The 22,261-nt window shown below is 39.1% G+C and overlaps 1 protein-coding gene across 12 annotated transcripts in view; it reads left to right on the top strand.

Moving 5' to 3' along the window:
* Positions 1 to 22,261, top strand: part of nrxn2a (neurexin 2a) — a 467,328-nt gene that overhangs the window by 407,716 nt on the left and 37,351 nt on the right. For all 12 annotated transcript variants that reach the window (XM_065287129.2, XM_065287128.1, XM_065287126.2 and 9 more), the window contains one exon: positions 3,725 to 3,906. In XM_065287129.2, the coding sequence (XP_065143201.1) occupies positions 3,725 to 3,906 (182 nt within the window). The remainder of the gene's footprint in view (positions 1 to 3,724; positions 3,907 to 22,261) is intronic.

Genomic DNA, 22,261 nt, shown 5'->3' with positions numbered 1-22,261 from the left:
GCACTTTTAAATGCCACATGGCTCAGGCAATGTGGCAAGCTAGAAAGTCAAGCCGGACATGTTATCTTGCACAATACACAGGCCAAGTCTTTGTAGTCGAATTGCGGGAAGTAACTGAAGCAGGAAAATTGAATTTTTGCCTCAAAGAACTTTTCCCCCAAAGACTATGTGTGCGTGCGGACAATTTATTTAGTCTGTTTATTGAATTAAATGCTGTTTACACATACTTATCCTATCAGGTACTTAAAAGCACTGACCCTTACTTGTTCCAGTACAATAAGGCATAACAAAGAGTTGGAGTGCACAATAATGTCGGCATCTAAATCCTCTTTGTTTGAACAGAAGTTTATTCCCAAGAAAGATTCCTTTTCAAGAGAAATAGGGTACAGAATTACAAATGAGCAGACTATCAAGGTCAGATAAACAAGTATAGGATATATATTAGTATCCAACCCATCTAAGGGATATATAGTGAGACAATGTTATCGCAGGAAAACCTGAAGTGATATTGATTTATTCAGTGCAACCACAAAATGATATAGAGTGGAATCATATTCCAGTATTTAGAAAATAAGCAGACCGATAAGTTATTATTTCTTCTAAGCAAGGAAATCAATTCTGTTTTGGAGACTTTATTTACTTTTTGATTAAATCATGATAGTGTTTAAGTTTCACCTTCTGTGAGGCTTAAACTAAGCATGTCATCGATGCAATGCCCTTGGATCAACATCCCAACGTGGTCACACGGTTCAGCTAGCTTCTATATGCTTCATATACTGAGGCAGACTAAAATTTTAACCCAGTTTATATGAATAAACCTGCATGGTCTGCTAAAATCTAAGTTTTCATTGTAACGCCATAACTTGTGTTTTTCGTTCAGCACCTCTAACAGGTGTTGTGATGTGTATTGCCCCAAACTCAACAAGTTGGTTAGCAGCTTTTATGAGCAGGTGTTCACCACTCTATAACCCACAACCTGCCTAAGGGACGGCACGCCAGATAAGTTAATTACATTCCCCACACCTCTTCTGTTTGCTCATTTAGATGGCCACAGCCACCAGAAATGACAGGTGGCTCCACTTTGGCATCCTAATGGTTAGGTGAGATTCGAGGAAAAGCGGAAGATCGGTCGTTTTAGCTGAGCATTAATCAGTCAGGAATGCATTCGAGGAAATCGTAGCAAAGATAGACCAGTGATAACAAAAAATATACTCTTAAGGAAGTTTAAAAGCATCTAGCGTTAAAAAAAAAATTTTGAACACCAATTACAGATGCCTTGCTAGAAAGACCAGTATCAAAAATATATATTTATGAAACAGTATTTAAACTGTTAAAAATGCATGTAACATGTACTGGTAACAAAATGTACAGTAGCACATGCACTGTAAAAGAAGCTTGTTCAACTTAAAAATGTAAGTTACCCGGCTGCCTTAACATTTTGAGTTAATTTAATGATTTGACACAACAATTTTTTTTTGTTGGCTAATATTTTTTATGAATTAATTCAAAATGTTAAAGCAACCAGGTAACTTACTTTTTTAAGATAAACCAACAAATGCAAAACATTTTACAAATTAAAGCATGCAGGTTGTGCATACAGTGTAATGTTCATTTGTCCATTTAGTATTTTCTTCCCTCATAATAAATGGTCCATTTAGGGTTTTTTTTCAAATCTAATGGTACTCTTCACAACTATGATTAAAATGATTACAGTTATTTTAGTGTCTAAATAAAAAGCAATTTTACTGTGCATTAACCTCCTAAGACCCGAGCTTTGGATGGTCTTTTTTCAGATTTCTTCCAGCTATTTGGGGTTTGGAAGAACCAATAAATTTAATAACCAAATATTTTTCTTTAAACATGAAGCAGTGTAATTGTCCATGTTCATGTACAACAGGTTCCAGTTACACAGAAATAAGTATTAAGGTGCAAACAACAAAAAAAATTGAGGTCTTAGGTGGTTAAAGGCTCTTCATGTTGAGGACACATAAACAAGTATTTTGACCAAATTTGTCTTTATCGCTGCCACAAATAATAAATACATTAATACTTATAATCATTGTAGTGCTTTACAAAACAGAAACATAAAAAACAGGCTGGCATGAATGTATTGGGACCAGTATGTGACATCAAGCTGAATAAATATGAAAATAATTAGAGCTGCCTAACAATTAGTCCAAACTAAATTTTGACGTAGAGTCAAATCCTTCGCAATTTAGCATCGCAAAGGCCTTAAGATGACACTCACCAAATATGAAGATGATCCGACGAAAACTGTAGGAGGAGTTTGTTAAAGTATGACGCCTCAAAATGACAAAAACTGCAGCCAAATCACAAAAATAACTCAGAATAGCTGACTTCCTGTTTGGTTTACGGCTTCGCTCCAAGAGACTTTTTTGTAGGTCTTGTCATGCTACAGAAGCGTACCAAATTTCATAACTGTACGTCAAACACAGTCCGAGGGCTGTTGAAAATTTGTAGACGGTGCTATAGAGCCATTTTCCCACGCCTAATTCCAAAGCCTACACCACATGTAAATTTTCACCACTCTTGACATCTGTGCAAAATTTCATGAATTTTCGGGCATGTTTGGGCCCTCTAAAGTCCCGCTGAATTCGGAGAAAAATAATAATAACTCCTTGAAGAACAATAGAACGATGTGCTCAGGCCCTAAATATCTTGATGGAACATAATGTTTACTTAATATCCTAATGATTTTTGCCATTAAAAATGGATAATGTTGACCCATAAAATGTTTAGTTGGCTATTGCTACACATTATACCCGTGCGACTTATGACTGGTTTTGTGGTCCAGGGTCACATATATCCCTGCGACAGAGACTGACTTTTGAGCACAAAAGGTATTACAATATATGAAGTCACGCTTGACACTCTTTCATCCATTATCTGAAGAAACCATGAATCGCCATATATTATAATGGTCTGCCAGCCACTGCAGACCGGCACCAAACCAGCACTAGAAATTGATGTTTTCAACAAAAACCTTCTAGACCTTGGAGCTAATGTAGATTGGATAGATGGTTGTGCATTTCTCATGCATTGTTCATTAAATATATTTGGACTTTATTCACCCAGCCCATTTCTACCCTGGCAAAGCGGGCAGCACAGTTGCCCAGGTTAAATCCCTAAGGTTGTATCAGTGCTGTTAGCCTGGCAGTTCAAAATATGCCGGGCATCGTTCCCGCCCTGCGGTGATTTCTTACCATGCTGACGCAGCAGAGCCCTGGATCCATTTCAGATCACGATTGCTATACAGCTGCTGTGAGTCCATGCCACATTTAATCGAGATGAAATATTAGTGTCCAAGTTTGCAGCGCGGGTAACAAGAGGCTGAGATGTTCATGAAAGTTTGCAGCGTCCATTTTACCTTGAAACCAGTGCGGTGTGCTCCGGTCTGAAATTACAGTCTTGGAGATGATTGGCTTGTCACTGAGGAAACATGTTGCAAATGAGCATTCAAGGCACATCTGAACAGATGGCAACTTAAAGATAGAGGCACTTTTATCTCACATGAGGCCAAATGTGCAATATGAGAGTGTTCTTTAGCATCCATCTTTCCACACATGTACTTGCTGTTCCACCCCACCTGCTGTTCTGTTACTTTCTCTTCTCACTTTTCATTATTGCTTTTCTTCATCTCTTGTAACTTCTTAGATCTTATTAGACCATCCTCAATGTCTTGCTTTTTTTCTCAATTTGGCAGCTGGAACCACATATATTTTTGGTAGAGGCGGAGCTCTCATCACGTACACCTGGGCCCCCAATGATAGGCCAAGCACAAGGGCAGACCGCTTGGCGGTGGGCTTCAGCACCCAGCAGAGTGATGCCATCCTGGTGCAGGTGGAGAGCAGCCAGGGTCTAGGAGATTACCTGCAATTGCACATTGTGAGTATTACAGTTTGAATTAAAATAAATAAATACAATAACAGACAATGAACAGTACAGTTTTTCATCATTTTTTTACATTTTGTTAACATAAAAATTAACATAATTAAAAAAACATTTTTTTTACTTTTTTTGCAGTTAAATTTTATACTTTTACACTATTATCATATTATGTGTGAAGCTACCTGTGAACATTATTTTGTGATTTACTGTTTACATAAAATCATCCTACACAATGTTAAGAGCATTCTGTAAAAATATAACCTTGATATCTTAAGGTAAGGTCATACAAAAGATTGAAATCAATGTGAAATCCAACTTTGATGCTCTTAATCTCATAGTTGCATTAAGAGACTTTAACCTGGATTTCGCAGACAGGGTCACATATATTTTAAACTATCAGCTATCATTCAACCAGAAAGAAATGGCTTACGGGAGCAAGAGGTCCCTTAAAGAGCTAATAAGATTACATTTACACCTGCTGTTAAGATGCACTTTGGGTAATCAGATAAAACGTCAGTAAGGAAATGCAGGTGTAAACAAAATCCAAAATGTGAACTAAAACCGCATTCTGTATAAAAAAAAACACATGTGACTATTAATACCAGATGGAAACGGGGGTCCGACATCCTTGAGTTTTGATAAACACCTGTGACATTCTGTTATGATAAAACTGCAGTATGTATTTTATCTGTGGGCTTGCACAGATGTAGTCTGGCAGTATTATAAGATCTGCTGACAGGGAAACTGATGCAAGTTTGGATAAAAATCTTGAATAATTTCACGGTATGCTTCAAAGTCCCCACACATAGAAGGCTATATTTATACGATAATATATCATGATATATTCATATCAAACCATTAAAGGAAGCTACGTCAGTTGTTCCTGATGAGATCCAAAAACACCCCACCTACTGTATAACCCCCAACCAAAGGAAGAAAATATACATAAATATTCTTTTAAAAATAGACAGACTCATTAATTACTGTACAGGTTATGAAGAAAACATATTAATTTAGCCTATTAAAACAACATAGGGCTGAAATAGTATGACGGTAGATCTAGCTTGTAAATGCCTCATTGACCTCTTGGCTTATTACTTGCAATTATATTTCAGGGGAGTAAAAAAAGCTGCATTTTAATAAGGTTCCTATGAATGAATAATTAATTCAGCGTGAACTGTCGACTTTCACACTGTGAGCCTCTATGGCAGCACAGCCCTTAACAGTCTAAGAGCAGCTGCTCTGCTAGACACAGACTGGGGTTTGTTTTCACAGAGTTCTTCCTCTCCATGCAAGCACACAAGACTCCCATTCTGTGGATTAAAGGACGGATCTGTGTGGGATTTCTCAGAGAAAACTTGATTGCTCAAAGCTTGCTCTTTCATAGCCTCCGAGACTTAATGGAGCACTCAGTTATGTTTTATTTATGTAGTGATTTTTCTCAGATGTTTTCTCTTTAGCTCCTGCTCTTAATTTGCTGCATGAATCCATGAGTACAGAGCTATGAAGATGATGCGCAAAGCATAGCACTGATAATTTGGTCTTGATGAAAAGAGGCCTAGAAGATTGGGGGTGGGATTACTGGGGTCTTAAGAAAAATCACATGAGACTAAAGTCAGGCCGACTACCAAAACACACTTTGTAGCCAATTAGCAGTAAGGGGCGTGTCTACTAATTGACATCGTTACCTGATTGCGTATGTGTGGGGCGGGTCTAGCAAATGAAGGTCCAGATTCTATTGGGGTAGGGGCGTGTTTGTTTAGGTGATTTAAAATGTCAACATTGGCTTTCAGAGATCATGCACCCCGCCTTTAAAGGTGTAATGTGGGTTTTAGCAGCATCTAGTGGTGAAATTGCCCATTGCAACCAAGTCTTTGAACTGGTTCACGAATCGAAAACAAAAACTTTTGATGTTTTGCAAGGAACAGAAACGAAACCAGAAACTTAAAAAAATATATATGTTTCGGAACAGAAACGTTTATTTAAAATAATGGTAACTGGTTAATACTGTTATTTTTTCATTCTTTGACAAGATTTCTGTGCAATATGACTCGGTGAAGTTCACTTCCGGTCGTCGTTGACTTATCGAAGAAATGAAAAGCTTGCCACCAGCAAGTAGCCTACTCAAGTCCAAGTCTCTATTGCTCAAGTCATAATCACATTTGGCGAATAAAGCACTGAAAAGAGCGTAATTTTCACTAAATGTGGAGCGAGTGTTTATGCTGCATCTTCTTCCCGAAGCACCGGTTGAAATTTGTCCTTCGTCTGTGTATGTGCGCGTGTTTAAGTGCACTCAAAAGTGCATGCACGGAGAGACGCATTTTAAAAAGCAAGCAAACAATCTTTCTGTTCTTAATTTAAGTATAATGTCCTAATGATCAGCCTACTTATTTGTATGTCCCACAGCTGACATGGAACGTTATTAACCGGTTCAGGAACATAAATTTTAGGGTTGAACCGAAAACCGAAAACGTTAAAATACTGTTTCTGTTCGGAACGAATAAATTGAGGGAAAAAATCTGGTTCAAAGCCCTGATTGCAACCAACCTCAATTTTGTAACGCAATGAGAAGCTACAGTAGCTGCCACTGGACAAACATGTCATTGTCTGAGACAATGTAGGGATGAAACGCGCTCTGTTGAACAGTTTGTCCCTTTAGGGCTACTGTAGAAATATGGTGGCGACTTCCATGTAAGGAGATCAATAATAACGGCTCATTCTAAGGTAATAAAAACCATACAGTTCATTACGTAAGGTCTTTAAACACCACTGATAATATGGTTATGTATAATATATTGCATTTCTGTCAAGAGATCCTTCTATAAAGTTCCACATTGCACCTTTAGGTAAAATTTAAACTTACTACACTCCAGGAGAAACACTTAAGAAGTTAAAGAGATCTGATGGTCTTTCTCTGGCGACTCTTATGTTGGAAGCTATGAAAAAGAAATCTTCCTTCCCCATACCGTCACTCTCGATTACAGTGCCCCTTTATTTGACTCGGATCATAAATAAAATTTGGTAGTATATAAAAACAAGTGTGTAAACTTTATGGTAGACATAAACGACGAGTGGAGGCGTGGCGAATGGCATTTGAGGTTTCACGCTGCTCTCGAGACAACTCGGCTTACGCCTTGAACTTCGTCCTTCGTGTAGCAGGATTTACTCGAGCTTGTAAATTACAACCAAGGACAGATAATCCAATTGGTCGTGAGCATGACAGATGTAAAGAATGACTGACTACAGTGGGCGTAGCAAAACCCAACAACCCTTTGGCGGCTGACTTCAGGGTTTTCCCTTATTTTCCTTTCCGGCAACTCTTCCCACTATCCCTATCTCGCTCGCTGATGATGCTGGAGCATCTTTTATTCGCCCACGGAGGCTGAGGCTTGATGATAGTCGAGCAGAAACAGCCATGGCTGATGAATGAGACAGAAGTAGGGGTTGTTACTGCTTGTAATGAATAGCAGAGTCATTTCGAATTCCGGATGGGTGCGTATCGATCCGAAACGAGGTTCTGGCCTCCCTCTGTCTTGCTGGCATTGTGCATTTAGGGTGCCCTATTGCTCACCTGCCCACATGTCAGGGGTATAGAGTGATGGATTAATAGAGCTTTATGGTCTTGCGGGCCATGTTAACCAAGCAGCCAGGACGCCTAGAGAGGGAAGATTGAAACTGCGTAGTTTCACTCAAGACTGTGACCCTGCTGGTCGTGACATTGGCGCAGTGAGTTGTGTGAACTCGTGACCCTGATGCCATCTGCCAGCTGGCCCAGACCTCAAAAAGTGAACCCGGCAGGATGGCGGATTCATCGGTGGCCATTTGTTATCCTGCTTACCGATGTGTTTCTGTTTGTTTACATTACAGTGGGATCTTGGATTTGTGTCAGTCTGTGTTTTGCACCGTATACACTCAGATCTTAGCATAACTATACAGTTGGAGTGAATGAAGCTAAATGGGTATTTACCATTTTCTATGGGAGCTGAGAGACGGCGAGCATAGGTGACACAAGCAAATACTTGTGCAATAAGATGTGCAAATTGGCAGGTGGCAGTCAGATGCGGTGAAGGCATTAACCATAATTGTTTCATAATGTGCAGATTCTCTTACTTGTGGATTCAATGCTTAAACAAGATAGGCATTTCATCAGGACATAAGATTAGATGGGCATTATTCTGAGCTTGTGAATGATCTCTCTGAAAATGTAAGCTGGTGCGCCTCCCACTATAATTAGCTGCTCCCACAATGTGTTGGACTAATAGGCAGATTAAATTGCCCTTCGTCAATCACAACCCACTGTAAAGCCCCTTCATTAATAAACTTTAGAGAGCTACCCGTGGCAGAGGGCATGTCTGTTGAAGGAAACCTGAAGTAGTGCACAAAAGAACGGTTAAAATCTGTTATTAGAACATTCACATGAACACATTGTGCTGGAAGATAGACGAAGGCAAACTTTGTTTTCATTGCTGGAGGGAAAATGAATTATTCATTTCATTTGAATTTTATCTTACCAGCCTCCACGTACAATTAAAAAATAGAAGTGTTTTATTCAATAACGAAAAGCATTGTCTTCTAGAAATCATTTTAGTTCCTTTGTAGTGCACCAACTGGACGTGATGTGCACAGGTGATACCTACAGTTACAGCCTCTGACACTGAGTTACTGTCAATCTGGGGTACGTGCACCCCAAGGGGTGATTAAAACAAGAGGTACTTTGGGTTTTGCTTTTGTTACAGAATTTAAGGCTTAAAAATAAAAACAGGGTTGTAAACGATTCAAATAATTAACACTAGTTAATCTTGTGGGGTTTTTGTAATTAACACTTTCAGTCCCATCTGATGTCTTAGACGGAGATGTAATCAGAAATTCAAAATTAGAAAGACCAACTCATATAAAAGAAAATCATAGATGAGATCTCTTTAATATCTCAATTACTCTCTTAGGTTTAAAGAAGAGCACATTTTCCAGATATTTCTCTAGAGAAAAGATCAAGAAATATCAGCAATGTTTCCAAGCATCAGAGTTTCAGAAGAGATCCCAACAATGTCACAAACTGAGCTCAGATTTGCCCAGTCATGAAACCTCAATATTATTGAAGATTTCAAGATGAACTCATAAATTTCTGAAACTAACCCAAATTTAGATTATCTAAATTAATTTTACAGCTCTTTTTAATTTTTTTTTATTATTGAAGAGCTCAGAGGCAAAACCCTCTAAGTGCGTCTGACATGTTTTTTTGTAAATTAGTGGATTTTCTTGAAAATCTTAATGGATTCTGCCAACAAACCAGTATTTCTGAATGACCTGAAATAATATTTGGTGAGAGCATTTGGTTAAAATCATTATCTCATCAATGAAGGTGGCGTTTAGCAGCTTTTGCATCTGAGCTCCTCATAAAAAATTTTTTTATTTCTCCTAAGCATTTTCTAGGAGAAACATACATGAAAAACAACTGAGAACTCATCATATCTTTTGAGCTATGAAAGATAACATCTGAGCAATACAGTTTACCTCTAGATGTACGCCTCAACATTAAATTACACATTAAATTAATGACAATGTTGTTACAATGCAATGTTAAAGTTTTGACTTCTGAGTTAGCGATATATGCTAGTTAATGCTATATGCTAATGTTTAGGCTGAAGTTCTACTATTAACGTCACAGTTACATTTTGCTTGTCCATATGGAAAAAAACAAATAAACTTACCACTCATAAACGTCAATTTCCAATCACAAAAAATTGGTTGTTCCTCGAAATCTGTATCTTCCTCTGATACAGGTTCAAACATATTTAAGTCTGTTTACTTATGTTAGCTACTGACATGAGCCTAGCTGTGAAACAGCCAATCAGAGCAGAGCTCAACATTATTATTCATGACCCCTTCAAAGAAGGTAATAACTAGGGATGTAACGAATAATCGTGTGTCACATAAAAAATACCTGAAATCGATTCTGAATCGCAAGGCTGCGATTTTGTGTTTCATGCGCAGCTTGTGCATTTGGTCAGTAGGAAGTCCATATCAATCTAAAATCATTATGAGTCGGAGTCGTTTATAATGTGCATTTAAAAAAGCAACACTCGTTAAATAAAAATCATTTAAAATATTCTTTATTATCACAAAAATACCTGAAACAATTTGAAGAACAGCGATATAAATATTTCTGTAGACATTTCCTGGAATAGCGTTTGTAATGCTACTTCTTCTGTGGCACAAAGGGAGTTCTGCACGAGAGCGCCCCCTGGCTTTAGGATGTGCCGGGATTTTGCCGTAATTCATTCAAATTCATTTATTGAGAAAACACTCATTTGCATGATTAATCGTTACAGCCCTAGTAATAACAGACCATTTTATTGTAGAGAAAATTCTAAATGGACACATAACAACACCTCTGGATAATTTTTGCACTTAACAAAGTCATATACCTTCTATGTACAGTACTGTAAAAAAGTCCTAGGCCACCATGTCACCGTTAGATTTGTTATTTTTGCTATTTTTGCAATGGTATAGTGATCGTATATAACTATTTAATAGTCTCTTTATTATAATACAACCAGAAAATTGGTATGTAGTATTAAAAACAGTATAAAAGAATAAACTAAAGTGTCAAGTATTTATCAAATAAGGAGGTAAACTCCCTGTCTACTTGAGCAATAGCAGGCAACTGCTAACCTAAATTAAATAAAATCCTAATTTCTAATTCTAATCGAATGACTTCAGGACTTCAGTCTCCTCAAATTGATCAAGATGTGTTTCGTGCCAATAGAGGTCACACTAAATACTGACTGATGTCTGAAGCAGACGTTTAGTTCTGAAAATTGTTTTGTTTTTTAACCTTGTGTACATATATCCTGTATTGTTTTTTGTTTGTATATTAATAAACAGAGGAAAAATGCATTAAGACATGGTGGCCATAGACTTTTGAATAGTACTGTAGTTATCAGAAAACAGAAATTTAACATATTGTACCAATACATTCTTTGGCTCTTTTAATTTTTTACATAACACTTTTAAGTAGCTTGGAGTCCAAAACACCACAACTTCAAATGTGCAGAGATTATGGATTATCAGATCACTGGATACTACGATTGACCAAACACAATCAGGTATTTCAGATATCTGTGTAATAAAAGACTATGTTGACCGAGCACAACCTAAACATTTGAGGTGTTACGTTTCACTCAATGCCCATAAAGGTTATGCCCCTGATCTGAGCCAGTCATACCATTATCAAACTAAATACACTTATAATACACAACCTGGGGTGCGTTTACCAAAAGCATCGTTAGCCAATGAACATCGTAAGTTCCATCGTTACTAACATCATTCAACGATTTGGTGTTTCGACCCAAACGACCCAATTTTTTACAGAAAATGGTTTACCGAAATAAGGTTTTGGGTTTTCTAGGTTGATAGAAGCACTGGGGACCCAATTACAGTACTTGAACATGGAAAAGCCAAATTTTCACGCTATGACCCCTTTAATCCAAAACGCAAATCTCCTCCTCTCCTCGAAACGATCTCTCTTTACTTCCGGTGATGGGGTATGGTGGTTGGGTCTGGGAAAAGATTGCAGTGATTAGCAAATATCAACACGACCCAACTTTCAACGATCCAGCACAACCTGGGGTGCGTTTCCCAAAAGCATCGTTAGCCAACGAACATTGTAAGTTCCATCGTTACTAACATCGTTCAACGATTTGGTGTTTCGACCCAAACGACCCAATTTTTTTTACAGAAAATGGTTTACCGAAACAAAGTTTTGGGTTTTCTAGGTTGATAGAAGCACTGGGGACCCAATTACAGTACTTTAACATGGAAAAAGCCAAATTTTCACGCTTTGACCCCTTTAATCAAAAACGCAAATCTCCTCCTTTCCTCGAAACGATCTCTCTTTACTTCCAGTGATGGGGTATGGCGGTTGGGTCTGGGAAAAGATTGCAGTGATTAGCAAATAACAACACGACCCAACTTTCAACGATCCGGCACAACCTGGGGTGCGTTTCCCAAAAGCATCGTCAGCCAACGAACATCGTAAATTCCATCGTTACTAACATCGTTCAACGATTTGGTGTTTCATGAAACCATCGTTCAAACGAACATTCGCAAACTGCATCGCTAACTTGTGTCATTGGAACGACAGCTCTTCACCTGTCGTTAGAAGCATCGTTCCTTATTATCATATGTAGACTTACGTTGATCATGCTTTTGATCAAAATAAGCAAAAACATGTAGTAAAGTCTATATCCATCATTCGAAATATATTACAATTTTATTTTATGTCTTTAAATTTGTAAACAGAATGAAAGCGCTGCATTGGAAAACTGCGCATGTGCACAGTCTACAAGCTTTAAGACCCTGGGGAATCTCTTGGAGGACTGATGTAAGAGGGAACTTTCGCGGAAATTAAATATCTTGAAAATAAAGAACAGATAACTAAATCACGATAACACAATCAATCTTCCGATGCAATATATATTATTTACTGGAATAATCTGACATCAAATCGATGTGCACAGATTAATTAGTACTTCACCTCCCACGTGACATCATCAACTATATTGTTAAACCAACATGGTTCAAACGACGAATGTGCAACAAAGTTACTATGCTTTCGGGAAAGAGTCGTGACAAGGTAGTTCGTTTCTCCAACGATGCATCGTACTATGGTTGTTCAGCAACGAGTTACGTCATTGTTTGGGAAACACACCCCTGTATTTTTTTTCATCTGTTCCTGTTTGAGAGAAAGCTCATTTCTGTTTCATTTCATTCCCAGTATTGAATGTTTTTTGTTTAAAAGTGAGTAATGTGTACCTAAGACGACAAAGGTTGGGAAACACTGCCCTGTGGTATTTTTCATGGGCCATTGTGGCTTGGCTCAGTCAGCGTGTCTCAAACCATCCATCTTGTGACTGGTCGAGGTTCACTTTGGCTATGGAGCAGATGCCAGGGGTGGTAGCAGACCTGAGGGAAATCATTCTTTTTAGTGGTGCGTATCCCCAAGACATATGTGCCGTGATTAAAAAAAAGGAGGGAAAATCTGTCAAAAGGAAGTGTCTGGCGTAATAATTAAAGGTGCAATTGTTGTGAAAAGAGCAGACACCTGACCTTATAAACAGAGGTGGATGGTGAAGACAAAAATAGCTTTGCTTGGTATCAGAATAGTAGTTAATATGACTTTCTGTTTCGAAAATTAGATATAGATGCCCATACTTATCATATCATTTTATAATTGAGATACAGACCACTTTGACAGTTGCCGGTTTAGGAGTATCCATAAACTTTAAACATGATAAAGAAGACTGGTTTCTAGTAAATAGTAAATGGTACCAAAATCAAAGATGTCAATTTGCACCTAATTCATAGTAGTTCATATTAGAGTTCATTAGTACCTCATATTGGTACCAAATCTGTACCAAAATTGTATATATTAGGACTTTTTAAAAGGATTCTGCCTCAGTGACAGCTTGGGAACATTTTTTGACAGTTTTGTCTGACCATTGCGCCACAACTGTCCCATGACATTAATAGGGAACCATAGCAAACTGTTGTCATCTCCTGGTGTGGGAATCAGGCATACATTTTTTAGCCAAACTGCAGTAATATTAGTGACTAGAGACGGATTACCATGCAGTGTTTTTAAACAGTGCTCTCACTGGTCTGAAATGTATGGGTTAGGGCGCACTCACATTATCCCAACCAAACCAAACCATGCCTGGGCGCGATTGCCACCCCTCCCTACTCCCCCAGGTGCACGCACTCACACTGTACTTCTTATTGATCCGAGTCCGGGCGCGCTTTCGTCATTAAGATGCGATTGTTTTGAAAAAGCAGGAAGTAAAGCGCTCTCTTAACACTGGAACCCACCGTAATGATAAGTCTGTGTTTTTTTATTCGGAGTCGTTTGGTACGCGATTACAGACAGCCCTCTCACATGTCATCATATTGCTTAGTTCATCTGTCACGTGCGCAGCTCGGACATTCACGTAACCCCGCTGCGCGCATCAAAAGGTTTTTACGGAGGCAGATGAAGGTGAGTGGTCGCGCAACTGACGTCTTCACCTTTTGAATCGCGCTCAGGCGCGATTGCGCTCACACCACAGCCTTCCGCGCCTGAGCCCAAGTGAACCGCGCTCCGGCCCACCTCTGCAACCCGGCCGCGGCGCGATTAAACAATCCGCGCCCGGGCGCGGAACGAAGCGATCACACTAGTCAAACAAACCAGGCTTTGGGGGTCAAACGCGCCCGAGCGCGGTTTGGTTTGGATAATGTGAGTGCGCCCTTACACCGAGACCACAGATCAAAGTCTGCAGGCAGCTACCTCTTTCCCTGTGATCTCATGTGCGCTTTTATTTGCAATGTTGTCAACTAGATGTTCAGTCTGGCTTTGTACAGACCAAACAGATTTTGTGTAAATACTGTTGTCACTACAGTACCAACATTTTTTTTGAAGTTGAATTCAGTATGCATTTGTCCCTTCTGTAAATAATTAAATTTTGTGTATAATCCTGAACAGGATTTAGCACTCAGAAGAGGGGTGAAAGCCATATTTACAGTAGTTGATGTGTGTACATGGCATCTATGTGTACAGAATGGGATTAGACATTTAGAAGCCTTCTACAGTTACGCACTGGCTAACGCTTTTATCCAAAGCGACATAAAGCACATTTTTTATCAGCATGTGCATTCTCTGGAATCAAACCCGTGACGTTTATGACACCGTCATGCTTTAACAGTACCAGCAGCACGAACGACTACCATGTTGTGTGTATGTGGTCACGATTTGGATTATGTTTAAAATGGGCTTTGTTATCCTTAGTGAGATTAATTTAGCAAAACCTAGTGCTCATGTAGTTCAGTTGGTATGGGATTGTGTAAGCAGCCTAAAATGTTGCAGGTCTGAATCCCAGCGAACACACTGTGGATGAAAGCATCTGCCAAATGCATAAATGTAAAACAATAATTATGCTGCATTAAGGTGGTAAAGATTAACCACAAGGACAGTTAGCAAACATTAGCACCACATAAATACTCACTATAAGTCTATGAAGCCTGAGCAGAGGTTGTTTGCGGGGTGTCTTTTTGACCTCTATATTCAATTGAGCCGGATTCTCAAAATGGAGGCTCGGATTTGATCATAATCAACCATGAAGCAGATAATAACTCTGGAAAGCAGCTCTACCGTGGTGATCTTAGAGCGCTATGTCCCATTTGTCAAGCCGTTCGGGGGAGAGCTCAGTCGCTTGTCAGTCCCAAAGATGACAATTGATTCATAAATTTGCTTTGATAAATTGTGCAACAGAGCTGCGTGCTTCTAGTGCTAAATCTACACAGACCCCATGCTGCCTTCCTGTTTATTAGCAACTTCCTGAAAGACATCATGGGCTATACATTTTACATGAGATATTTTCAGCTGCGGCGAATAAATGCGGATGCCATTGCACGAGCGATGGTACGTCTCGATTGCGGGTTCGGTTATGTGTCTCTGGGCGCTTAACCATGACACGAAAACTGAAATGAGACATGTGATTTATGAATTCGTTTTCTTTTGAAATGCTTCATTCTGCATGCCTATGGCACATTAATGTTTTCAGCCGGAATAATGAAACGCATATTTTACACACACTCATGGAAAATATACTGTTTTTATGTTAATGTTCACAAGTTTTGGCTGCTGTTTTTCAATATATCGCATCATGAGCGCCGTGCCATAAAAGTAGTTGTTACAAACAACTGTTGTGTTTTTATTATTCAACATTGATTTCGCTCATGAGTGCCACTAGGTGTTAATAAATCAAATCTGTGAACATTTATCATAAAAATGTAACAGGATTTATTTTGATTTATTCATTAACATCGTTCATTTAAAAGTGGCAATGAAATTACATTTAAAAACTTAATTGTTTGGGAATGTTGTGGTAGGTTTGAGCTTCATTACTTAAAATCATGTGCCCTCATCATCTTTAAAGGGGTCATATTATTATATTTTTAAGATGTCAAATAAGTATTTGGTGTCCCCAGAGTGCATATGGGAAGTTTTAGCTCAAAATACCCCACAGATAATTTATTATAGCATGTTAAAATTGCCACTTTGCAGGTGCTAGCGAAAATGTGCCGTTTCTGGGTGTGACTCTTTAAAGAGTAACTAAACCCTAAACCAACTTTTTTTAGTTAATGATCTGTAAGAATGATGCTTTATTAGTGCTGTTCATTGATTTTAGTAACTTTTTTGACATTTGGATATAAAGTGTTTCAATACTACAATATATGGTGTAAAAACGTCTGAGTGCTGCCCTCTTCAGTTTGAACAATGGCTACTGCAGTTGAATTTTCCTATTGGATGTTGGGTCCAAAAAATGCCTTGTGACGTAAGCAGGTTCAAGCTCACCACGCCCTGGTTACGATCTTACCACACACTTGATACGAGCTTAGTTCGTCCCCTCGATCTCCGTTGGGATCTGCCCACTTTTCTTGCATTTTTCAAATATTGCCAGTGGGTGGAGTCAGGCTCAGACCATGGGTTTAGTTACGCTTTAAATGCAAATGAGCTGATGAAATGCAGACACTGATCGCATGGTGATGGTGGTTTGTTGAAATTGAAACTCAATTGTGTTGTCAATTATTTCTTCTCTCTTTCTTTCCCTTTGCACTAAATGGTAGTGCCGTGGTTGGATAATGCAGATTAAGGCGCAGTATTATTGTAATTGGACTTGCTACCTATGTCATAAAACAGGCGAAATCTAAACGACCCAATTTTTTTACAGAAAATGGTTTACCGAAACAAAGTTTTGGGTTTTCTAGGTTGATAGAAACACTGGGGACCCATTACAGTACTTTAACATGGAAAAAGCCAAATTTTCACGCTATGACCCCTTTAATCCAAAACGCAAATCTCCTCCTCTCCTCGAAACGATCTCTCTTTACTGCCGGTGATGGGGTATGGCGGTTGGGTCTGGGAAAAGATTGCAGTGATTAGCAAATAACAACACGACCCAACTTTCAACGATCCAGCCCTACTGTACCTTTTTCATTTAAGGAGCCGTTTTACTCAGTTATACGTCACAACAGCGAAATTAAGACCATTGCTACTTTCGTTTCATTGTGATTTTAAGCAGATATTGCTTTACAAAGTAAGACTGCATGTAGTTCTGCAGTACTGTTACTGTCAATGGGAGAAAGTGCAATGCTTACAGTCACTCTTGTAAATGAAGTCCCGCCTAAAGTAAAAAGAGCTAGCAAATTTATTTTACAATGTCAGGTTTAATATGTTTTTTTGTGACCTAAGCAAGTGATTTTATTAAAGTAGATAGGACTTGGTCTTGCATTTCTGAAAAAAGTCTTTGTCCAACATTTTTCGGATGGTACAGAAATCCAGGGCCGGCCCATGGGGTTATGGGGCCCTAAGCGAGATCTTGAAAATGGGCCCCACTGGTGTAAACAATTTCATAGCAATGCAATTTGACAAGTGAAATTAAAACAGACAAAAATTAAAATGTAAATATTTAAGTGTAGATGTTTTTATTAAGTGAAACATATTAAGCAATGTTGTTAGTGCAACAACTGTAGTGAAACAGAACTACAGTAATGTATGTATCAATACAAATATCATGGATATTAATACAAAATAATTACTATAGGGTGATACAGTATTCTGTATACTGTTTTTGAACCCTACTATAGTATATTTTTAGTATCTAAAATATTTACTATACAGTTTACTGTAATTAATTAATTAAGAAAGGGTGATGGACATTTTTCTAAAGTTTTTAAATTAGGCATTAGTGATAGGCCGATATTTGCGAGTTTTATGTGTATCGGCATCGGCCGATATGTGGCTGCCGTGTTTGCCGATTTTTTTCCGGCATTATTTACAGACTGGAAGCCGCAAGCGATTGCAGGTCATGTGACTAAAAACAACCAACGTTTCAAAAGATGGTTCCATAGCACCCTCACCTGTTTTGACTATTTGTTAAATATAATTTTTTAAGTTCTATACATGTTACTTTTTTAAAATTGAGACTTGTAACATTTGGCGTCATCATTGTGTCATTTTTATAATGTAAATTGATTGAGCAAAAGCAGTATCGGCTCAAAATATCAGCTCAAGAAAATCGGCAGCCTGTATGGGTCATCGGCTAAGGCTGATAAAACAAAATTCGGTATTGGCATCGGCACTGAAAAATCCATATCGGTGGATCCCAAATACCTTTACCTGTGATTGCTTTTCTTTCTCTGCTTTCCTCTTTTTCTCTTCAGCTCCTAAAAGGTATCGTTTTAATGCCATAGTTTGCCAAAGCCTACCACCGCAACCTCACTGAAATAAGTCTTGTTTTTATCTTTATTGAAAGATGTAACATAAACATTGCATTGTTATACGATACTACATTACCCATGATCCAAAACGTTTCATTTCCAAGCATGCGCAATGAGACACACATCCGGAAGCGCAATCGTGTCATTAACATTATGCAAATTAGCCCACTCTGTTCTTATTTTGTAATGTTTTATGTCTTTACTTATACTAAGGTTTTGTATTTATTATCATTTTAATGTAGATTGTTGTGTGGGGAATTTATTCTGTTGTTCAATCCCTGTGTTTTTTTCACCTATCGTCTTTATGATCCCTATTTTAATCAATAAGGTCCTTGCGCATGCAACGCATACTGCCTGCTGATCGCGTCTATGAGATTTGTGCAACGACAAAATATTTTTTTATGCATGGAGGCCCTCGTCTTGTCGCGGGGTCCCAGGCAATCGCCTGTATTGCCTGTTGGATGGGCCGGCCCTGAGTAATACAATTATTTCTCATGCTTTTTAATAGTATAAAACTGGAAAATATGAGAAATTTGTATGCAGTATTAAATATAGTGTCAAGCCATAACTATACACTTGAGCAAAAGCAGGAACCTGCAGCAGGTACAACAAAGCTGTTGGTGGCATATTCACAATACTGTAGCTGCCAGAATGGTTGCGAATATGTCCACCAAGCGTAGTGGCTTTCCTTAAATAGACTTTGAATAAGCTCATGTCATCTGTGAAATATTTGTCAAATCTGACCTTTCATCATTGCCTTAACATACACTCCAAGTTATGCATAAATGTGGGTTTTCATCTTGCTATGAAAATGTGTTCTCATTGTTTTTCATTCGGCAAAATGCGAGGGACGCGCCGTAATAATTTTATAGCGTAGTCCTTTGAAATTGTCATGACACAACCCTGTTATTCAATCAGGATCTCCATCTAAGAGCCATCGCAAGTGCATAATTCCAAACAAATGATTCATGTGAACATCCACCTCGCTGTCTCATTGCATTTTCTATAGAGATAGGATTGCTGCGAGTAGATGTGATTGGAGGGAACAGATATTGCTTCTCTTCAGAACGTTATAAATATAAGAACACACCCAGTCTGTGTTTTGCTTTTATTGCTTGTATCACACACGGTTTGTGCATGCGTCTGAGTGTCTATGGGTGGGAACGGTCGTTCTAGCTGTCACTCTCGTATTGACAGAGTGGCTTAGAGAGTTTGAAAGTCCCAGTCTCTTCTCCACAGTGTTTACTTTATATCAGACTCTCTTAACAGTAGCTATTGCACGGTGATTACTCAATCAATGTGACACAGGTGACCCTGCTATGGATGTCTCACCCCCACCCATGTATCCCACAATCCTTTGCGCACAATCTCCTCCTCTACCAAACCAATCGTCTCCTTCTGCGCATTCGAATCTGCAGTCCTTGCTCAGATTCAGCAGACTAAAATAAAGAGGATGTGCCGTGGGCCCGCAGATGATTTATTGTCGTCCGATATGCAGGGCCACTGTCAGAACCCGACCCGCCTCAGCCTCAGACTCTGCTCTGAATGCAAGACGGCACACCTTTAGGGAATGAGAATTTTGCCTGGGGCAGTGCTGCAGTGTTGCACCGGTGTGCTTTAAGGACGCTGAGAGCGAAAAAAACACAAGGTGACTTTCCACATCCTTTCTGAGGTGAATAAGATTATCTTATGGGCTTTTTATATTTCATTTAGACTCTGCGTTTGAGAATATTTAGCCATCTGTGTGATAAAAAATCCTGTTATAGTGACTGCATATCAGCACATTATATACGGTCACTAAACACACACTATTACAATTGCTCATACATTTATATTGGAGTTGAAATGAATACACATTGAAGACCAGTCCCAAGCCTGATCTAATGACACGAGTATCTTAGTAATTTGGAGGTGGGCTCTTTTGGACCTGTGTGGACAAGTTGGCAAGCACCTAGCAATTATCCAGAACACCCTAGCAACTCTTTAGCAACCAACATGAACGCTGCATTGTAAAGCCTGATTTATACTTTTGCGTCGGACCTATGCCGTACCCTCTACGCTGTACCCTCTACGCCGTAGGCTATGCGTCAGTTTTCATTTATACTTCTGCTTCAAAAAACAGGGCCTTTTACTTGTGTAACCCACAGTAGGAGCCGCAGCTTGTTGTGTTGTTGGAGAAGCATCAGCTGTGATGACAGCTAAAAAGCAGCAAATTTTGTTATAGCATCCTCAGTTTGATCCATTTTTATTTTTATGGCAAGCAGAAAAGCATATGAGGAAATGCAATGCTATATATTGCGCCCCCTGGAAAATTGATGCATTGTTAAATTTTTGTGGTGCGTGTCAGGGTACGGCTTGGCTACGGCGTACCTTATGCATAGGCTATGGCGTATCTCAAAGCAGAAGTTTAAATTGGGCTTAACTCACTAAAATGACTAGCAACACCATAACATCTGCATAGAAATGCCCTCGAAAACACTTTTTTATGGCAAGCACCACACTGCATATTTCAGTAGAGCATAAATCTAGCTAATTTTTGTGCATTTTCACCTAAAAGAGTCTCCTTTTAAAAAGCTGTTAGTTGTTGGTGATAACACTAACAGTCACTGTATTTTGATGGTCCTTTTTAGGAGATATTTTGACTTTATTCAGTATATTACGCTTCACCTACATCAACAAAATCTCAAGAGTATTTATTTATTTACGCCATCCCAACATCTGTGGCTATATTCATGGCGAGAACCAGTTAAACTCGACGATGTATAAACAAGTTAATCTAGTCTAATTCATCTGCATGTCTTTGGACTTTGGGAGGAAACCGCAGTACCCAGAGTAAACCCACACTGACACGGAGAACATGCAAACTTCACACAGAAACGCCTTCTGACGCAGGTCGTGGGCTTGAACCAGGGACCATCTTACTGTGAGGCAACAGTGCTACCCACAGAGCAACTGTGCCACCCCTCATTATTAATTTAGCTTGTTAGTGGTAGAGGTTAACTGCGATTTATAGTCGTGCATAGGCAGAGGCGGTCTTAACAAAGAGGCATAGGTAGGCGGCTGCTTGGGGCCCCCTACCAGCGGTCATATTAGGGGGCCCCCAACTAACCTAATAAATAAATAAAACCCTCATCATCATGAACACTTAAAAAGCATTGTAAATTGTATTCATATTCTTAATAAATACGTTGAAACTTTGAAATAATAGTTAAAATGTCTAGTTCATGTTTATCTGTCACTACACACATAGACCCCCTTCTTTCATAATCAAATATGGACTAGTCCGTGATGGTGAACGCTGTGCAGGGGCGAAAGATAAACACAAAGTGACAGGAGGACTGGGAAAGTGCATGAACAGAGATAGAGATGAATCAATATAAATATAAACCCGAAAATGGGGCTTTGGTGAGTCAACCGCCTAGTTCTGCTAGTAAAAGCCTTATGGTGCATTCCAACCAGTCGCGGTAGAGGCGGCAAAAATTAGTAGTTGGACGCTTGAACATTTGAGTCCACTCGCTTCATTCTCGCGTGAAATCCACGCCTGAAATTCTAGTCATTCGAGACATTTACGCGGAAATTCGTGTCATGGGAGGGGCTTCTGCGACTCGGCTGAAGCTCCACCACTCCGCTCGCTTCCTGTAATCATGTCATTACTCCAGCAAGGTCCTGATTGGTTAACGCGGCGCGGAAATCCACCGAAGTTCAGATTTTTCAACTCACGCGTTTCCCGTGGCAACGCTCAATTCACGCAGAACGCACCATCTGCGCCGTATCATTCGTGCCTCGCTTACCGAGTGTACTACACCGCAGGATGCCTAATCACGTCTTTGCATTGACTTAACATGTAAATCACTCACGCTTGCTGCTTCTACCGCTTCTGGTGTGAACCCTGCATAAGCCCTACACTGATAAAAATGATTTTGTGGTAAAGTAAATAACGCTACAGCAGAAAAACATGATTAACCCTTATGTTATGTTAGGGATGTTTTCGTCCACTATGGGAAGCTCCTGAGCGATAATTTCTCTGTGTTTCAGCAAA

This window comes from Paramisgurnus dabryanus, chromosome 18 (assembly GCF_030506205.2).
Source record: "Paramisgurnus dabryanus chromosome 18, PD_genome_1.1, whole genome shotgun sequence".
In the NCBI taxonomy this organism is placed as follows: Eukaryota; Metazoa; Chordata; class Actinopteri; order Cypriniformes; family Cobitidae; genus Paramisgurnus; species Paramisgurnus dabryanus.
Note: the sequence above shows the minus strand (reverse complement) of the source record. Positions and strands in the feature narration are given on the sequence as shown.